The following is a 17,597-nucleotide window of genomic DNA, read 5'->3' as shown; positions in this document are numbered from 1 at the left end:
GTCTGTGTCATGAGTCGCAAATACTTCGGCGTCCGACGGGAGCTTTGGAAATGCAGACCGGCAAAATACTTCTTTGGTGCCCGTTTGAATAGGGGAGTCACTCCTTGACCCCAAGGGAGATTCTTCAGTCCTCTAGTAGATATAGTGTGTAGAAGTTCCAGGATTCAGCTTCAGAGTTTCGTCCAGGTATAATCTAAAGTCCAAAGGACTGGGGTCCCGTACTTATACTAAGTTAGGGGGTTGGACATACTCTGGGGACCCACCTATGGAGGGTCTGTGGAGAGGGATAGTTACACCCCTTTCCCTTTGTCCAGTTTACACTGGGGTATGCACGGGGACACCAAATATTCCCCCAGCACTGTCTGAAAAGCATTCTCTGAATTCACCCACTCAGCCCCAATACACTAAAGCCTGTCAGGGTGGTGGTTACACCTCCCTGTGACAGGAAACCTATTGTCCAGGTCTCCCCTGAGTTTCGTCCAGCAGCAGGAGGTCGGGGCTTTTTTAAACTATTACCCGTTAGGTCAGTGTGTAATTGTCTCTCCCTCTAGAAGGGTGGAATTCCACCACACCGCCAATTCTGACGGAGGGGGGTGATAGGATTCCAAAGTGTCGACACCAAACACGACATGTTTCCATGCAGCCATTCCAAAGTTAGCATTTACCGCGAGGTTATAATGCACTTAAGAGTATACGGTCAGGCTGCATCACAGAACAGCCTCAAAGAATCGATTCCGAAAGCTGCAGTAACCAATCTGGAGTGTACATGCAATCATTTTAGAGAGAAGCAGCTAGGCTGGGGTCCTGGTTAGCAGGGCCCCAGCCAGACTAATGTCAAGAAACCGTGAAACACCAGCAAAAAGTGGGGGTAACCATAGTAATCAGTCTACTCTCCTACACTTGGCAACCATGATTTTAGTGTTGAAGAGGATGGCCACACCCCCTCCCACCTTTCCTTGTCTATTGTACCAATGTGCATCAAAGACTCCTGGATGTCTGGGACCGAGGTATCGTCCAGGCAGTGTACTGTGAGTGCCAAGATATATATCTCCTTCCTGGAGGAGTGAGAAGACCTCGAGGAAGTGTTTTTGTAACAAGCCTGTGTTGAGCACTGCAACCTTCAGACCTGCTGGGTTAACTGATACGGAGTTATTGAGGGGAACTGGGTGCAGGGGTATAGCTTTGCCCACTCCATTTCTCAGGATTTCCTCACTTCTCAGTTTGTCTGCTGTATTTCTGCCTAAGGCGTAACAACTCTGTTGCTAGGGTCTGTAGCTGTGCTGCTGAGTAGATCCGAGGCTGACCAGGGGTTCTGGTCCCGGGGTGCAGACGGGCTTGCCCTTGGTGCGCTCGTCCGCTCCAGCATGATTTTCAAGCTTTCCCCCTTCCACCAACCAATTAGCTCTGCTTAGCAGCAGCTGTTCTCCCCCAAGGCACTAGACTGCATCAGCAGAGCGGAAGTGCTCAGACCTGGGAGGGCAGTATCGGCGATTAACAGGTGAGCTTTAAGTTTGGAAACAAGTGCAGATTCAGCTTAAAAAACAAGTGCAATTCAAGTTTTAAAAACAGTCACATTCACAGGTTTCAATTAGCAGCAGGGTATTGTTTTAAAAAGCAGTAAAAGCTAAAGCAGTATGTTCGAGGCATATGAGCTGCGAATTGCACACTGCATAGATCGCCACCTAGTGTTGGGCCCGGATGTTTGCACTTGTTTTTGTCCTGAAAAGTTCTTTGGAAGTCCTGAGACAAGTGACTCCTCCTTCTGGACTACATTACGCATATGCATTGGCTCCATCCTCAGATTGTTTTTTTCCGCCATCGGGCTTTGATATGTATCCTGCGCTCCGGTTGGAACAGAGTTTTCGTTCGGCGCGCAATCCCTCACCCGTTTCCAATGGTCTTGTCTCAAATGCTTTACCCATCTCCATGCGATCTCTATGATCTCGAAGTCTTCGATCCCAGTAGTCGACAAAGGCTTTCGGGCCTACCTAGACCTTAACTTCTGGCTCATGGAAAGGACGCCATTCAAGAAGTGTCCTCGATGTGGGTCGAAGTGTTCGAGGCATGTGGGATGCTGAATTCATATCTGTGCATAGATCGCCGCCTAGTGTTGGGTCCGGGTGATTGCACTTTGTTGTCCTGGAAGAGTCTTCGGAGTATCACGAGATAGGTGACTCCCCCCCTGGACTACAGTGCGCATGGGCATCTTCTCCATCCTCCGATTGTTTTTTCCGCTATTGGGTTCGGATGCTAACTCCTATACTCCAACTTCAGAATCGAATACACAACTTTTCTAAAGGCCTTCGACTTCGACGGTATTGTTCTCGTTCGGTACCTCTCTACTCGATCCAGCCTTCAATCTCGAATCGGTCGTCGACGCGGGCCGTTGGGCCTTTTCGACTCCAAGTGAGCCGACCGTCTATGAAAAGAAGCCTGTTTAAAAGGTGCCCACAATGCCACTCCAAGTTCCCACATACTGATAAACACTCAGTATGCAACAAGTGCCTTTCCCCAGCCCATAGGGAAGAAACCTGCCCAGCCAGCGCCCAGTTTCGATCAAAGAAAACTATACGAAACCAACGGGCCGCTAGGCAAGAAATGCAGCGACAGGCACAGGAACCGGACAACATCTTCGATGATGACCAGGATCTACCAGAAGCTCCAGACTCTGACCTAGAAATCGTCACCGTCGAGGACTACTCGGACTCCGATGACGAGATCCCACCGGGGCAAATCGTGAGTACCCCGCCCGATACCAATTAACCCATTACCAAAGGCTCCGGTCGAGGCATCGCCAAAAGGCCTTAGCCAAGATCATGAAAAAGTTTTGCCAGCCCCGTCATCCGGCTCGGCACCGAAACCTTCAGAGACCCCAGTGCCCAGAACCATCGTCCCAAAGAAGGTTCCAGGGCCAAAGAAGGTTGTCGACCCGAAGGGCGTTGATCCAAAAAAGGCCGTACAGCCAAAGAGCGTCGAGGCAAAGAAGACTGTCTACTCCAAAAAGGCAGTTCAGACAAAAACTGTCGACCCCAAAAAAGTAGTCGAACCGAACAAAGGCACAGAAGAGAACGCGCAATGTCATCAGTTCTGCGTGTTGGAATTTCCAAGGCGGCACTTTTCGTCGCGAGTGGAGCTGCGGTCTGTTGTACGCCTTTCCGCCTATACCACTTCTGCCCAGAGTGCTGAGGAAGATCAGACTCGACCGGGCCCAAGTTATCCTTGTGGCTCCGGACTGGGCACGAAAATACTGGTATCCCGAGCTACTCAGGATGTCTGTCGATCCCCCGATTCGTCTGCCTCATCAGGAGGACCTTCTGTCGCAGAAACAGGGGACGGTCCTCCACCCAAACCTGTCCAGTCTCTACTTACAAGCGTGGCGATTGAGCGGCGGCAGTTGAGGCCATTTGACTTGCCTCCTGAAGTCTGTAATGTGATTCTGGCACCCAGGCGTCCCTCCACAAAATCGGTATATGCCTGCAGGTGGAACAAATTTGTGGCATGTTGATCAGCAAAGGCTGTGGATCCCCTTTCTGCCCCTCTTTCAGAGGTTCTCCTCGTTCTTCTCTCTCTTGCCCAGAAGGGCTCTGCTCTGGGCACTATCAAGCGCTACCTCTCTGCCATTTCCGCCTTCATAAGGCCTTCTGATCAGCCCTCTTTGTTCAAGTCCCCGGTTGTAAATAGGTTTTTTAAGGGCATCACTCATATATTTCCTCCTGTTCCTTTCGTGAGGCCTCAGTCGGACTTGAACCTTGTTCTGACTTACCTGATGTGCGCTCCTTTCGATCCACTTCATAACTGTCCTCTTCGTCTCCTTACTCTCAAGACTGAATTCCTAGTTGCCATCCCCTCTGCCAGGGAGAGTGAGTGGGCTCCAGGCTCTTTCCTCTAAACCTCCTGTTCAAGGCATGTGGGCTGCTGAATTCATATCTGTGCATAGATCGCCGCCTAGTGTTGGGTCCGGATGATTGCACATTGTTGTCCTGGAAGAGTCTTCGAAGTATCACGAGATAGGTGGCTCCTCCCCTGGACTACAGTGCGCATGGGCATCCTCTCCATCCTCAGATTGTGTTTTTTCCCGCCATTGGATTCGGATGTACTTTCTTAACTCAAGTTCGGAATCAATATAAAAAACTTTTTCACAGGGCCAAAAGGCCTTCGGGGCGTCGGTATTGTCCGTTCGGTGCCGCGTACTTGTTCCAGTTTCTTCGAGCTGGACGTCGAAGGCCGCTTGCCTTTTTCAACACCAAAGGCCCACCAACGATCGACGATGGAACGGAGCCTGTTCAAACGATGCCCCGTTTGCAACACTAAATACCCTCACATCGATGTGCACCCTGTGTGCAATAAATGCCTATCTCCGGACCACGACGAGGCCAGCTGCATGGCCTGTTACCGGTTCAGGTCAAAGAAAACGCTTCAGCTTCGATGCGCGGCGAGACAGTCGGCGCAGAAAACAGCGCCCGACCCGGAGAACATCTTCGAGGCTGAAGACGACAAGGTCGTCGATGAGGAGGATCCTGAACAACAGTCGGATCCTGCGTCGGAGCAGAACTCTAACTATGATGAAGACGAGGAAGAAGACTACGTCCATGATGAAGACGTCCTCGAGGTAGGAGACGACGCACAGGCCATCGGAGCCTTCGATGAAGACTCGAGCGATGAGCAGGGCCCAACCGCAGTTGTGGGGGGCGATAATGATACTGTACTTTCAAAGGGTCAGGTCGAGGCATCGCCGGAAGGCCTTAGCCAAGATCTTGAGCTTCATTCTATAGCCCCACGTCAAGGCCCGGCTAAGAATTTATCTAAGGAGCCATTGGTCGATCAACCACAGTCAACGGTTAAACCGAAATCGACAGACACAAAATCGAAACCAAAACTGCCCAAGACAGTCCTCGGATCGACGACTTCAGATTCATCAGATCCAATCAAATTAAAGAGTGTCATCAACCCTTCGGGGTCACAAGGGGGTGTTGGACCGAAAATCGGGCCGCCAAAGCCTGTAACTAAGGTCAAGCACGTTGCACTGACGCAGTCAACGTCGAAAGATGGCGACACTGACAAGGGACTCAAGGCTCAGAAGACTCTCGATCCGCAGCTTCCAGCCTCCAAGCCACTGGCGGTCAAGGCCTTCGAGTCGAAGACCAAACTCGGCTCGAAAGAGCATGTCAAGTCGAAGCAAAAGAGCGTGCCTGCTGCGCACCAAGAAGTTGAGTCGACGCAAGGCCAAAAACAAACTGGTGATAAGACCAAGTCGGTCGGATCGAAGACATCGCCACCCTCGAAGAAGGTCAGTCCATCTCCAATGCTTACGCCACCGATAAAGTTTGGACTGCCCCCGACCGCACGACCTAACGCGTTCGTGCCACAACAAAGCATCGAAACCGCCAAAAAGGTGTCAGTTGTACCAAGAAATCAGCCTATAGAAGAGGACATTATGTTCCAAGCGCCCTCCTATGATAACCAGTTGAAACTGTTCATCGACTCAGATTCTGGCGGACTCACTATTTATAAAAGATCATTCCAGAAAATCCTATGGAATCATACAAGATCCCACTCAAAAAGAAAAAGGACTCTGCCACCTCACCTGTTCTTTTTGAGCCTGTGGAGTCCTATGGACAGGAATATACCTATTCACCCACACGTCCTAATGAGGATGTGGGGGAAGGCTACAATGAGGAGGAATTTAATTATCCTATTTACACAGATCAAGAGGAATCTCAACCCTCGACTGACCCTGTTGACCCGGGTGAGCCACACACCACGCCTGACACTCAGTCCTATACGGTCAAAACCTCACCGACTGAAGATACTGCTGCGTTTAACGCATTACTTGAAAGGGCAGCGAATAATCATGATGTAGAAATGCACGCTGACCCAGTAGAGTAAGACTTTTTGTTTGACACTTTCTCAACTTCAGAAAGATCAGTAAAGACATTGCCTATGCTGAAGGGTGTCCTTAAACACGCTAGTGACATTTTCAAAGAAACCACAAGGGCAAGGGTTGTGAACCCAAGAATTGAAAGGAAATACCGGCATGCGCCTGTGGACCCTACGTATATAAAGGGCCAGCTGCCATTGGACTCCTTAGTAGTGGCTAATGCTCGGAAAAAAGCGAACTCTCAAACCAGTGGTAATGCTCTTCCTCCAGACAAAGAATCCAAAATCTTGGAAGCTTCTGGAAAGCGAGTAGCGGTTCAAGCGGCAAATATTTGGAGAATCTCAAATACACAGGCCATATTAGCCAGATATGATAGGGCTCATTACGACACGTTAGAGCAGCTACTACAACACATGCCTGATGCTTATAAGGAGGGAGCAGAAATGCTGACACTGGAGGGGAAACTGATTTCAAATGCATCCATTAAATGTGCGCTAGATGCAGCAGACACAGCGGCTAGGGCCATTAATACAAGTGTGATGCTCAGAAGGCATGCCTGGTTACGCATCTCTGGTTTCAAGCCAGAGATTCAAACCACATTACTCAGTCAGCCTGTTAACCCTGACTTTTTATTTGGTCCTGATGTGGACACGACCCTAGAAAAAAGAAAAAAAGACACAGACAGCCAAATCCATGGGAGCTCTGCAGTTAAAACAGTTCAGGGGAGGTTCCTTTCGTCGCTCCGGTGACAGGGGAGCCTATAGAGGTCCGTCACAGCAAGCCCAATACAACAAAGGAGGCACGCAGACCACCTATAACAAACAATAGGGGTGGATACCGTGGCAACAGCACCAAAGGCAGAGGACGAGGAAATAACGCCAGATTCTCCGCCAACACTAAACAGTGACGTCTTGTCACTGCCCCCGATCATATAACACCAGCCGGGGGAAGACTTCAGCAGTTCCTGCCAGTCTGGGAAGGCATTACCACAGACAGGTGGGTGAGACAACTTATCCAATACGGCTATTGTCTGGAACTGACCTCCACTCCACCCAACATACCCCCAAGGCACCGTCCTATGTCCGCAGAGCACATGCACTTATTGCAGCAAGAGGTCATCTGCATGCTGCAAAAAGGGGCCATAGAACTTGTGCCTTTAGAACAACAGGGTACAAGGGTGTACTTGCTGTACTTCTTAATCCCAAAAAAGGACGGGTCTCTCAGGCCCATTCTAGACCTCAGACCCCTGAACCAATACGTCTTGTCAGAACATTTTCACATGCTCACTTTGCAGCAAATTCTACCATTGCTCAGTCAGGGAGATTTCCTAGCAACACTAGACCTGAAGGACGCATATTTCCACATTCCAATTCACCCAGGACACAGGAAATATCTCAGGTTCACCATAAACAACCAGCATTACCAGTTCAAGGTCCTGCCTTTCGGGGTCACAACAGCCCCCGAGTGTTTACAAAGTGCTTGGCGACAGTAGCTGCACACCTTCGGAGACAACACATCCATGTCTATCCTTACCTGGACGACTGGCTTATCCAAGCAAAGTTGGCCCAGCAATGTGCCAGCCACATGTCCCGCACAATTCACCTCCTACACAGTCTAGGTTTTTCACTGAATTACCCAAAGTCCCATCTTCAACCCGCACATGTACAACAGTACCTAGGGGCGACAATAGACACTGGCAGCAAAAGCAAAGCCAAACTCAGCAAGAATCAACAGCATGCAAATGCTGATTCAGAGTTTCAGACCCCAACACTCACTCCCAGCGCAAGTGTTCATGCAGCTGATAGGTATGATGGCTTCATGCATCTTCATAGTCCCACACGCGAGGCTACACATGCGTTTGCTTCAGGAATGCTTAGCACGTCAGTGGAACCAGGCCCAAAGACAGCTAAAAGACCTAGTGTTGGTGACCGGTCGTGCATTCAACTCTCTGCATTGGTGGAACACACAAAACCTTTGCAGGGAGCGACCGTTCCAGGAGCCTGTACCACAAAAAGTGCTGACAACGGACGCATCTCTCCAGGGCTGGGGAGCGCATGTCGTCCATTACACAGTGCAGGGACTATGGACGACGCAGCAAAAGATGCACATCAACCTGCTGGAACTGATGGCAATCTTCATGGCGATGAAGGCGTTCAAACTGCATTTGTGCAAAAGGTCGTGCTGATCCAGACGGACAACATGACTGCCATGTACTACATCCAAAAGCAGGAAGGGACACACTCTCCACAGTTGTCACACCTAGCTCCGAGCATGTGTAAGTGGGCCATTCAAAGAAACATGTTCCTCATGGCAGTACACCTCCCAGGCATGGACAACCTGATGGCGGATCTGCTCAGCAGGCACAGCCATCAAATGCACAAGTGGGAGATACATCCCTCAGTGCTACAACCGTACTTCCAACAGTGGGGTCATCCAGAGATAGACCTGTTCGCCACAAAGGAAAACACAAAATGCCAAACCTTCGCCGCCAGGTTCCCACACCCGCAGTCTCAGGGCAATGCGATATTGATGAACTGGTCAGGCAAATTTGCGTATGCTTTTCCTCCGGCACCACTCATACCACTAGTGGCACGCAAACTGCGACAGCACTCAATGACACTCATCCTAGTTGCTCCAGCATGGGCGAGGCAGGCATGGTACACCACCTTCCTAGAACTTTCTGTGGTGCCTCATCAACAAATGCGACTCACACCCAGTCTCCTCACTCAGAGCCATGGAGACGTTCAGCACCCAGATCCGCAACAGTTGAGCCTTGCAATATGGCTCCTGAGGTCATAGTTTGGCTACCTACACCTGCCCCCTAACTGTATGAATATTATCAGGGAGGCAAGAAGACTTACAACAGGGCGTGCTATGCGGCAAAATGGAAGCGATTTGTCATTTATTGCAACAATAATGACATAAATCCGCTAGACGCATCAACTCAAAACATTGTGTTATTTGTTACATCTACACAGATGCAATCTGGCATATAGTTCCATATGGATACACTTGGCTGCAATGGCAGCTTATCTTCAGAACAGGCAGCACCTTTCCCTTTTCAAAGTGCCAGCCATTAAAGCTTTTCTGGAGAGATTCAAACGAGTGATTCCTCCCAGACACCCGCCTTCACCTGTCTGGAATCTGAACGTAGTTCTTACCAGACTGATGGGACCACCTTTTGAACCTCTACACTCTTGTGAGATACAATTTCTGACATGGAAAGTAGCCTTTCTAGTAGCGATCACATCGCTAAGGAGAGTTAGTGAGCTTCAAGCCCTAACTATTCAAGAGCCTTTCATACAGATTCATGCTAATAGGGTAGTGCTGGGTATCAACCCTAAATGTATGCCTAAGGTGGTAACACAGTTCCACATTAACCAAACAATTGAACTGCCAGTATTCTTCCCAAATCCAGATTCAGTGGCAGACCAAGCACTGCACACACTAGATGTTAAGAGCTCTCCTGTATTACATAGACAGGACAAAAGATTTCAGAAAGACTAAGCAACTGTTTGTTGCCTTTTCTCCACAGCACAAAGGCAACCCCATTTCGAAATCAGGTATAGCCAGATAGATTGTTAAGTGCATACAGATCTGTTATTAAAAAGCTAAACTCACATTAGCTGTTCCCCCCCAAGAGCGCATTCCACACGCAAGTTAGGGGCATCCATGGCTTTTCTAGGTAACATTCCTCTAGAGGATATATGTAGAGCTGCCACATGGTCCACCATACATACATTTACCAAACACTACTGCGTGGATGTACACTCCAAACAGCTAGCTTCTGTAGGACAAGCAGTTCTCAGGATTCTTTTTCAGACTGCTGCAGCTGGCACGGGCAACCACCGCTAAGGAGGAAACTGCTATTTATTCTATGCACAGATATGAATTCAGCAGCCCACATGCCTCGAACGGAATAAGCTACTTACCAGAATGCATCTGTTCTTGGCATGTAGGGCTGCTGACATTCATATCGCCCGCCCTCCTCCCTGGTGCCTGTTGCAGCTGTAGCACTCAGAATTGATCTCAAGCATGGTCATCACTTACTGTATCATACTCCATCTCTGCCACAATGGCGAAAAACAATCTGAGGATGGAGAGGATGCCCATGCGCACTGTAGTCCAGGGGAGGAGCCACCTATCTCGTGATACTTCGAAGACTCTTCCAGGACAACAATGTGCAATCATGTGGACCCAACACTGGGCGGCGATCTATGCACAGATATGAATGTCCAAACAAAACAGGTGATGGACCGAATGTGGATCAATGTCACACACTTACCCCAGTCCAAAGATCTGGGCCCAAATCCATCGTTTTTTTGCACTCCACACCACCCTGGGTTAGACAATGGCGATATGCAAATCAGCTCTGACCCTGTGCCCCATGGGAACAGTCCAGTCCGAACTACAAAAGACATGTCCTTCCCAGAACGGAATCAAGCATCCGAGGACCGGACCGGTTTCGAGGTAACACCTCTCATCAGCCCGGCTAGCTTGACTCCAGTGGTGTGGAGTGCCTGGGACCCACGTCTGGGCATCCCCAGCGCACTTAGGGCGGAATTTGCAAACAAAACAGGTGATGGACCGAATGTGGATCAATGTCACACACTCACCCCAGTCCAAAGATCTGGGCCCAAATCCATCGTTTTTTTGCACTCCACACCACCCTGGGTTAGACAATGGCGATATGCAAATCAGCTCTGACCCTGTGCCCCATGGGAACAGTCCAGTCCGAACTACAAAAGCCATGTCCTTCCCAGAACGGAATCAAGCATCCGAGGACCGGACCGGTTTCGAGGTAACACCTCATCAGCCCGGCTAGCTTGACTCCAGTGGTGTGGAGTGCCTGGGACCCACGTCTGGGCATCCCCAGCGCACTTAGGGCGGAATTTGCAAACAAAACAGGTGATGGACCGAATGTGGATCAATGTCACACACTCACCCCAGTCCAAAGATCTGGGCCCAAATCCATCGTTTTTTTGCACTCCACACCACCCTGGGTTAGACAATGGCGATATGCAAATCAGCTCTGACCCTGTGCCCCATGGGAACAGTCCAGTCCGAACTACAAAAGCCATGTCCTTCCCAGAACGGAATCAAGCATCCGAGGACCGGACCGGTTTCGAGGTAACACCTCATCAGCCCGGCTAGCTTGACTCCAGTGGTGTGGAGTGCCTGGGACCCACGTCTGGGCATCCCCAGCGCACTTAGGGCGGAATTTGCAAACAAAGCAGGTGATGGACCGAATGTGGATCAATGTCACACACTCACCCCAGTCCAAAGATCTGGGCTCAAATCCATCGTTTTTTTGCACTCCACACCACCCTGGGTTAGACAATGGCGATATGCAAATCAGCTCTGACCCTGTGCCCCATGGGAACAGTCCAGTCCGAACTACAAAAGCCATGTCCTTCCCAGAACAGAATTAAGCATCCGAGGACCGGACCGGTTTCGAGGTAACACCTCTCATCAGCCCGGCTAGCTTGACTCCAGTGGTGTGGAGTGCCTGGGACCCACGTCTGGGCATCCCCAGCGCACTTAAAGCGGAATTTGCAAACAAAACAGGTGATGGACCGAATGTGGATCAATGTCACACACTCACCCCAGTCCAAAGATCTGGGCCCAAATCCATCGTTTTTTTGCACTCCACACCACCCTGGGTTAGACAATGGCGATATGCAAATCAGCTCTGACCCTGTGCCTCATGGGAACAGTCCAGTCCGAACTACAAAAGCCATGTCCTTCCCAGAACGGAATCAAGCATCCGAGGACCGGACCGGTTTCGAGGTAACACCTCATCAGCCCGGCTAGCTTGACTCCAGTGGTGTGGAGTGCCTGGGACCCACGTCTGGGCATCCCCAGCGCACTTAGGGCGGAATTTGCAAACAAAACAGGTGATGGACCGAATGTGGATCAATGTCACACACTCACCCCAGTCCAAAGATCTGGGCCCAAATCCATCGTTTGTTTGCACTCCACACCACCCTGGGTTAGACAATGGCGATATGCAAATCAGCTCTGACCCTGTGCCCCATGGGAACAGTCCAGTCCGAACTACAAAAGCCATGTCCTTCCCAGAACGGAATCAAGCATCCGAGGACCGGACCGGTTTAGAGGTAACACCTCTCATCAGCCCGGCTAGCTTGACTGGGAAGGATATGGCTTTTGTAGTTCGGACTGGACTGTTCCCATGGGGCACAGGGTCAGAGCTGATTTGCATATCGCCATTGTCTAACCCAGGGTGGTGTGGAGTGCAAAAAAACGATGGATTTGGGCCCAGATCTTCGGACTGGGGTGAATGTGTGACATTGATCCACATTCGGTCCATCACTTGTTTTGTTTGCAGATATGAATGTCAGCAGCCCTACATGCCAAGAACAGATGCATACTGGTAAGTAGCATATTCCTTCCTTTCTGTCCATCCGGACAAAGTTGTGTTGCGGGTGCGACCCTCTTTCCTGCCCAAGGTAGTCACAGCCTTCCACATCGGGCAGTCCATCACCTTGCCCACCTTCTTTCCACATCCCTCGAAAAAGGAAGAGAGGCTCCATCGTCTGGACCCAAAACATGCGCTCTCATTCTACTTTGATCGCACACGCCAGTTCAGGGTGGATGACCAAATCTTTGTTGGTTACGTGGGCGCTAAGAAGGGTCAAGCAGGGCACAAGCGGACCCTCTCTTGATGGGTCGTGTTGTGCATCAAGGTATGCTACTCTTTGGCTAAAAAGGAGCCTCCTGTTGGGCTGAGAGCCCATTCCACTCGGGCCACGGCGGCTACTACTGCCCTGGCAGCTACGTGGGCCTCGCTGCACACGTTTGCAAGACACTACTGCCTGGACAGCCAAGTCCAGAGAGATGGCTTCTTTGGCCGTTCCGTTCTCCAGGACTTTCTGGTGTGATCATTGGTTCGCAGACCCACCACCGGGGTTGGTATTGCTGGGGTATCTATTCTAAGGTAAGGAATCTAATACTAACCTGTTTCTTTCAGATGCACATGTTACTTACCTTCGGTAACAATATATCTGTAAGAAACAGTAGTTAGTATTAGATTCCTTACCTCCACAACCATCCTCCCCGTTCTGCGAACCGATCTCTAGGGTTAAGGTCATCCCCTTTCAGGGCCCTAGTTTCAAGGCACCAGTGTTGGTATTTAGCATAGCTCTGCGTTTCTGGCGTGTAAAAGCTGTGTCTAAGAACTGACGTCAGCACGCGGAGTCTAAGTACTCAGACGACGGACGCCTACCGGCGGAGCCGCAGACGACGCCTACCGACGCGCAAGGGTACTGCTACGCAAAAATTTCCGGATCCAGTCTGACGCCTGGGGATATTCTAAGGTAAGGAATCTATCACTAACTAATGTCTCTTACAGATATATCATTACACAAGTAGTAACTTGTGCCTCTATTCACAAGATGAGGAATCCACTGGCAGATGTATCCATCAGAAGAACAAGTTACTTACCTTCGGTAACGCTTTTTCTGGTGGATACAGTATCTGCCTGTGGATTCCTCACATGCCCACCCGCCTCCCCGTTGTCCACTCTTCTATATCTGAGTTCATGGCAATGTTTAAATGTATTTATATGTATATATATAAATTTATATATATATATATATATGGTGTTTTTCATTCATTGTCTTCACACTATGTGGGTTATCTTGAATATTATGTACTGTGTACACTGTATATGTATATATCTACTGTCATTGGTCCGTCCGGGTGCCTTGAAGGCACGGAAAAAGGGGCGGAACTGATGTCATCACGCCGACGTAGTCCTAATAGGCAGTCAGTGATGTCAGTCAGAGTCGCGCGCAATGCCGTGCTCCTGACGTCCTCCACGCCGGCGTGCTACAAAAATATTTTCCGAACGTTGCAGACGCAGGGGGATATTCACAAGGTGAGGAATCCACAGGCAGATATTGTATCCACCAGAAAAAGCGTTACCGAAGGTAAGTAACTTGTTCTTTATTACCATACAAAAAGCCAACCACAACCCTGCCACAAATGACCAAAGGCCATACCCTAAATCAACCTCCAACTGAACAAACAATCCCCCTCCCATCCCCTGACCCTCCTCAAGCCTTAAAACCCTGGGGACCCCATCCCTATGTACAAAAACATGAGGGCCTGGAGATGCATTTACCCCCTTACTCCTCATCAGCCCAAATGGGTCCAGAGTGGCACATGGCTCTGGGAACCTCGTACCCAGGTGCCACAAGGAAGCGAATAAGCTTACCAGAGCTTTAAGAATTATCTACTGGAAATACTGGTAGGTTTTTCTTTAATGTTTAGAAGGAGTTATTGCGTAGGATGGCAATGCAATATTCAATAGTGGCATACTGCTTAAACCACATGTTTGAGAACTTGAGTTATTAGTTCATTGCTTGCAATTACAGGCAAGCATTTTGATCTTTTCTAGTCCCTGAATCTTTTTCATCTGTTCTAGTTTGAAGCATGGTCATAGTTTTCCAAAATATTGTAAATTTAGGATGTAATGGACCCCCAAAATAAAGTGGATGTCATAGTATTTGGTTATGGAAGTTTTAGATACATTAAACTGAAATCTACCTAAAATCGTAAGGAGAGTACGTGTTACAAGAAAGAGCAAGCATTAGCAACAGTAATATGTGGTAGAATAATCAATATTTTTACTCCGTAAATCAGATACATTATTTTATGTATTTTAGGTATGACTTTTTCATTGTCAGTCAATCTGTGAGGATCGGAACTGTTACTCCAACGCACTATAATGTAGTTTATGACAACAGTGCTTTGAAACCAGACCATATGCAACGTTTAACATACAAACTCTGTCACATATATTATAACTGGCAAGTAAGTATTTTTATGCAATGAATTTGAACTGTATCTACTTTGCCTTGCTTGATTTGTGTCCTTCTCAGAACAAAGGCCTTTTAAAAATGTTTCTTTTTTTACAATAAGATACGTGGTTCTTGAATTTAGTTTGTTCATTTCTAGTTTGAGATTAAAATCTTTCTTTGGCGCTTTACATAGTAACTCAGACTGTTGCAGGATCAGTTGAAAGAAATTAAATAAAAAGCCAGCTGTATGATAGAAATGGTTAAGCTACAGTGCTTCCATATAATTGTGGGTTACACAAGATCAACATCTACAATACTTTTTAGCTCACCTTTTGCTGTTTGACCTCAACCACTCATGCAAGCCACTTCAACACCCCCTAAAATGAGCAATCTGGTCAAAACTGCCTTGAGCTTTATGGTCGCCATGTAGCTGCACCTAAACTTGTTTCGGGTCTGCTTTAAGCCATGACATTGGGCTGAGTTAGTCTGGCACCTGAAGTAGGAGTATCTGAAATCTTATTCAATTAGCAGCAGTATTGTATTGGCTATTTGGGGTTCCATTTGGTTCAAAATCATTTTTGAGAATTCTTACTACATTTTTGTGAAAGCAGTTTAAGAAAATGCATGGAAAGTGTCAATGGAGATCGCACCATTTCATTTCTGTCCAACCTGCAATGTCCAGTGCACCTTAGCCAGGCAGAACAAGCCACTCTAGTCAAGGCAAGGTAGTTATACACCTAAGATCACCCTTGCTCACCCCTTTGGTAGCTTGGCAGAGCAGTCCGGCTGATCCCAGGAGAAAAACATTGCGGCCGTCGGTTAGGGCGGTCCGCACGCTCCAAACAGCTCTCCGAAGCTCCACTCTGCTGTTACTCTGGTTATGCCGTAGGACGGTGTTCTCTGATATGCTCTGACTGGGGAAACTATCTTTTTGGTGGCACACTGAAGACGGGGCCTGAGCGGGGCATTCTGCGGCTGCTGCTTCCTTCAGATTGAGCACTAGGGTGTTTGGTGGATGTGCCTGCCTGCCGCGTCCTGCCCCCTCCCCCTTTCTGTCGTGCTGGAGGCGGGCAGCCGTGGAGCTCAGGCGCGGCCGCGCAGCGGCTGCCGGGGGGCTCCTCGGAGCAATTGCGGGTAGTGGGAGAGGAGGAGGGCGGACAACAAGAGGTTCAGTATTGTCTGGTTCTCTTTTTCCTGAATTCGAAGCAACATCGGTACAGGCTGCTCCCAGAGTGGACGAGGAATTGGCTGGCTCAGACGACTCGGGAGACTCCGTATCACCCAGAAGTAAGGTGGTTGGGCAGGCCAGGGGCGGAACAAGGACGGGCGGTAAGGGTAAAGAATTGCCCTTACGGAGCACAACCAGGAAGCAAGGCAAGGGGCACAAGTCGGTTAAAAAAAACTACAGGTCCCAGGGTGCACCACTGGGCTGGCTCAGAGTGCACCACAGGGCTGGCTCAGAGTGCATGTAGAAGCGTGGCTGGAGGTCAGGAGCACGAATTAGAGATACGTGAGGTTAAGGGGGCTGTTACAAAGGAGGAAGGTAAAGGTACAAAGCAAAGAGGAACAAGAAATAAATACCCAAAGAGTTCTGGTGGCATAACACCATCACTACGTTCCTTTTTCAAAGTTTTGCCCCAGGTGTTAGATATCTCCCCGGGTATGGCAGCCCCATGGCAGCGGTTTCGCAGGCGGACATGTCTGTCCCTGTCTGTGCCTGCTTCTAGCCTGGCTTCTAAGCAATTAGCGTCACCAGCTCCCTTAGTGGCATCCATTACCACACTTATTTCTCTACCTGTTGTATCACCTAATGTACCATCTGGTTCACATGAGTCCTCTGAGCCCACTACTGTGGGGGTAGGCATTCCCCTCACAAGATGGGCCTGCAGGTGAAGGGGGGCAAGTGGCACAATCATCAGAAAATGAGACAATGGGCGATGGTGGAGGAGGTAGTCGCGGGACATGGGAGTAGGTAATACACTTGAGGCTCTGGTCCAATCAATAACTGCAATGAGGGAGGAGATTAGATGTGATTTTGCGGTCTCTAAAGCCAACCAAAATGATATTAGAGCATCCTGTGAGCTGCTCGTCCAAAAGGTGGACGGTTTGTGTTAAAGGACGGAGATATTCGAAAGTTCTGTGGGCCTGTTGACATCTAAACTAGAAATTGCCAGGTCTAAAATTCAAACATTGCAAAAAGACGGGTAGAGTATGCGGGAGCGGAATGAAGTATTGGAAAACTCTTCCCGACGGAACAACATTCGGCTCCTGAAGATCCCGGAAGGAAAGGAAGGCGTAAATCTTAAAAGCTTTATAACTTAGCTATTAAAGGACTACCTTAACCTCAAAGAAACAGTCAAGGAGTTAGATAAAGATATCCAGCGAATACACCGGGATCCTTTTCGCCTAAATCCAGGAAGAAACAAACCTAGAAAGGTTTTGATAAATTTCTTGACATACTCCCTCAAAGATAAGATCTTGAACCTCGCACTGAAAGCCAGATCACTACAAGGCCTGGACTTCTCTTTTGAGGTACGGTCAGATCTATCCAAAACCACCCTGGATAGACAGTGGGAGCTTGGACAGCGCATGGACAAGTTTAGGTTGTTAGGCGCCACGGTCCAGATTAAAAACAGTAAAAAATTCCTCATAAGTCTGCCTTTTTTTGTTTCTCAGCACGTCTTTTCGGAGGAGCAGTGGCTAGGTGCGACTTCATGACCTCTGTGCAATACATGTCCTGGAACGTCAATGGTCTGCGCGTGAGAAGCAGGCGGGATCGTATCCTACAATACCTGAGAGACTCTCCCGCGCAGATCATGGTCATCCAGGAGTCACATCTTCTTAAAGCAGAGGCCACAGCAATACTTAAAAAACAGAGATGGATCGATAAATTC

General features: G+C 49.0%; 1 protein-coding gene across 1 annotated transcript in view; it reads left to right on the top strand.

The window, feature by feature from the left end:
- PIWIL1 (piwi like RNA-mediated gene silencing 1) overlaps positions 1 to 17,597 on the top strand; it is a 1,696,151-nt gene that overhangs the window by 1,566,068 nt on the left and 112,486 nt on the right. Inside the window, exon 20 of the mRNA XM_086942674.1 lies at positions 14,569 to 14,716. Within this exon, the coding sequence (XP_086798800.1) occupies positions 14,569 to 14,716 (148 nt within the window). The remainder of the gene's footprint in view (positions 1 to 14,568; positions 14,717 to 17,597) is intronic.

The sequence above is a fragment of the Lissotriton vulgaris genome, chromosome 11, assembly GCF_964263255.1.
Source record: "Lissotriton vulgaris chromosome 11, aLisVul1.2, whole genome shotgun sequence".
In the NCBI taxonomy this organism is placed as follows: domain Eukaryota; kingdom Metazoa; phylum Chordata; class Amphibia; order Caudata; family Salamandridae; genus Lissotriton; species Lissotriton vulgaris.
Note: the sequence above shows the minus strand (reverse complement) of the source record. Positions and strands in the feature narration are given on the sequence as shown.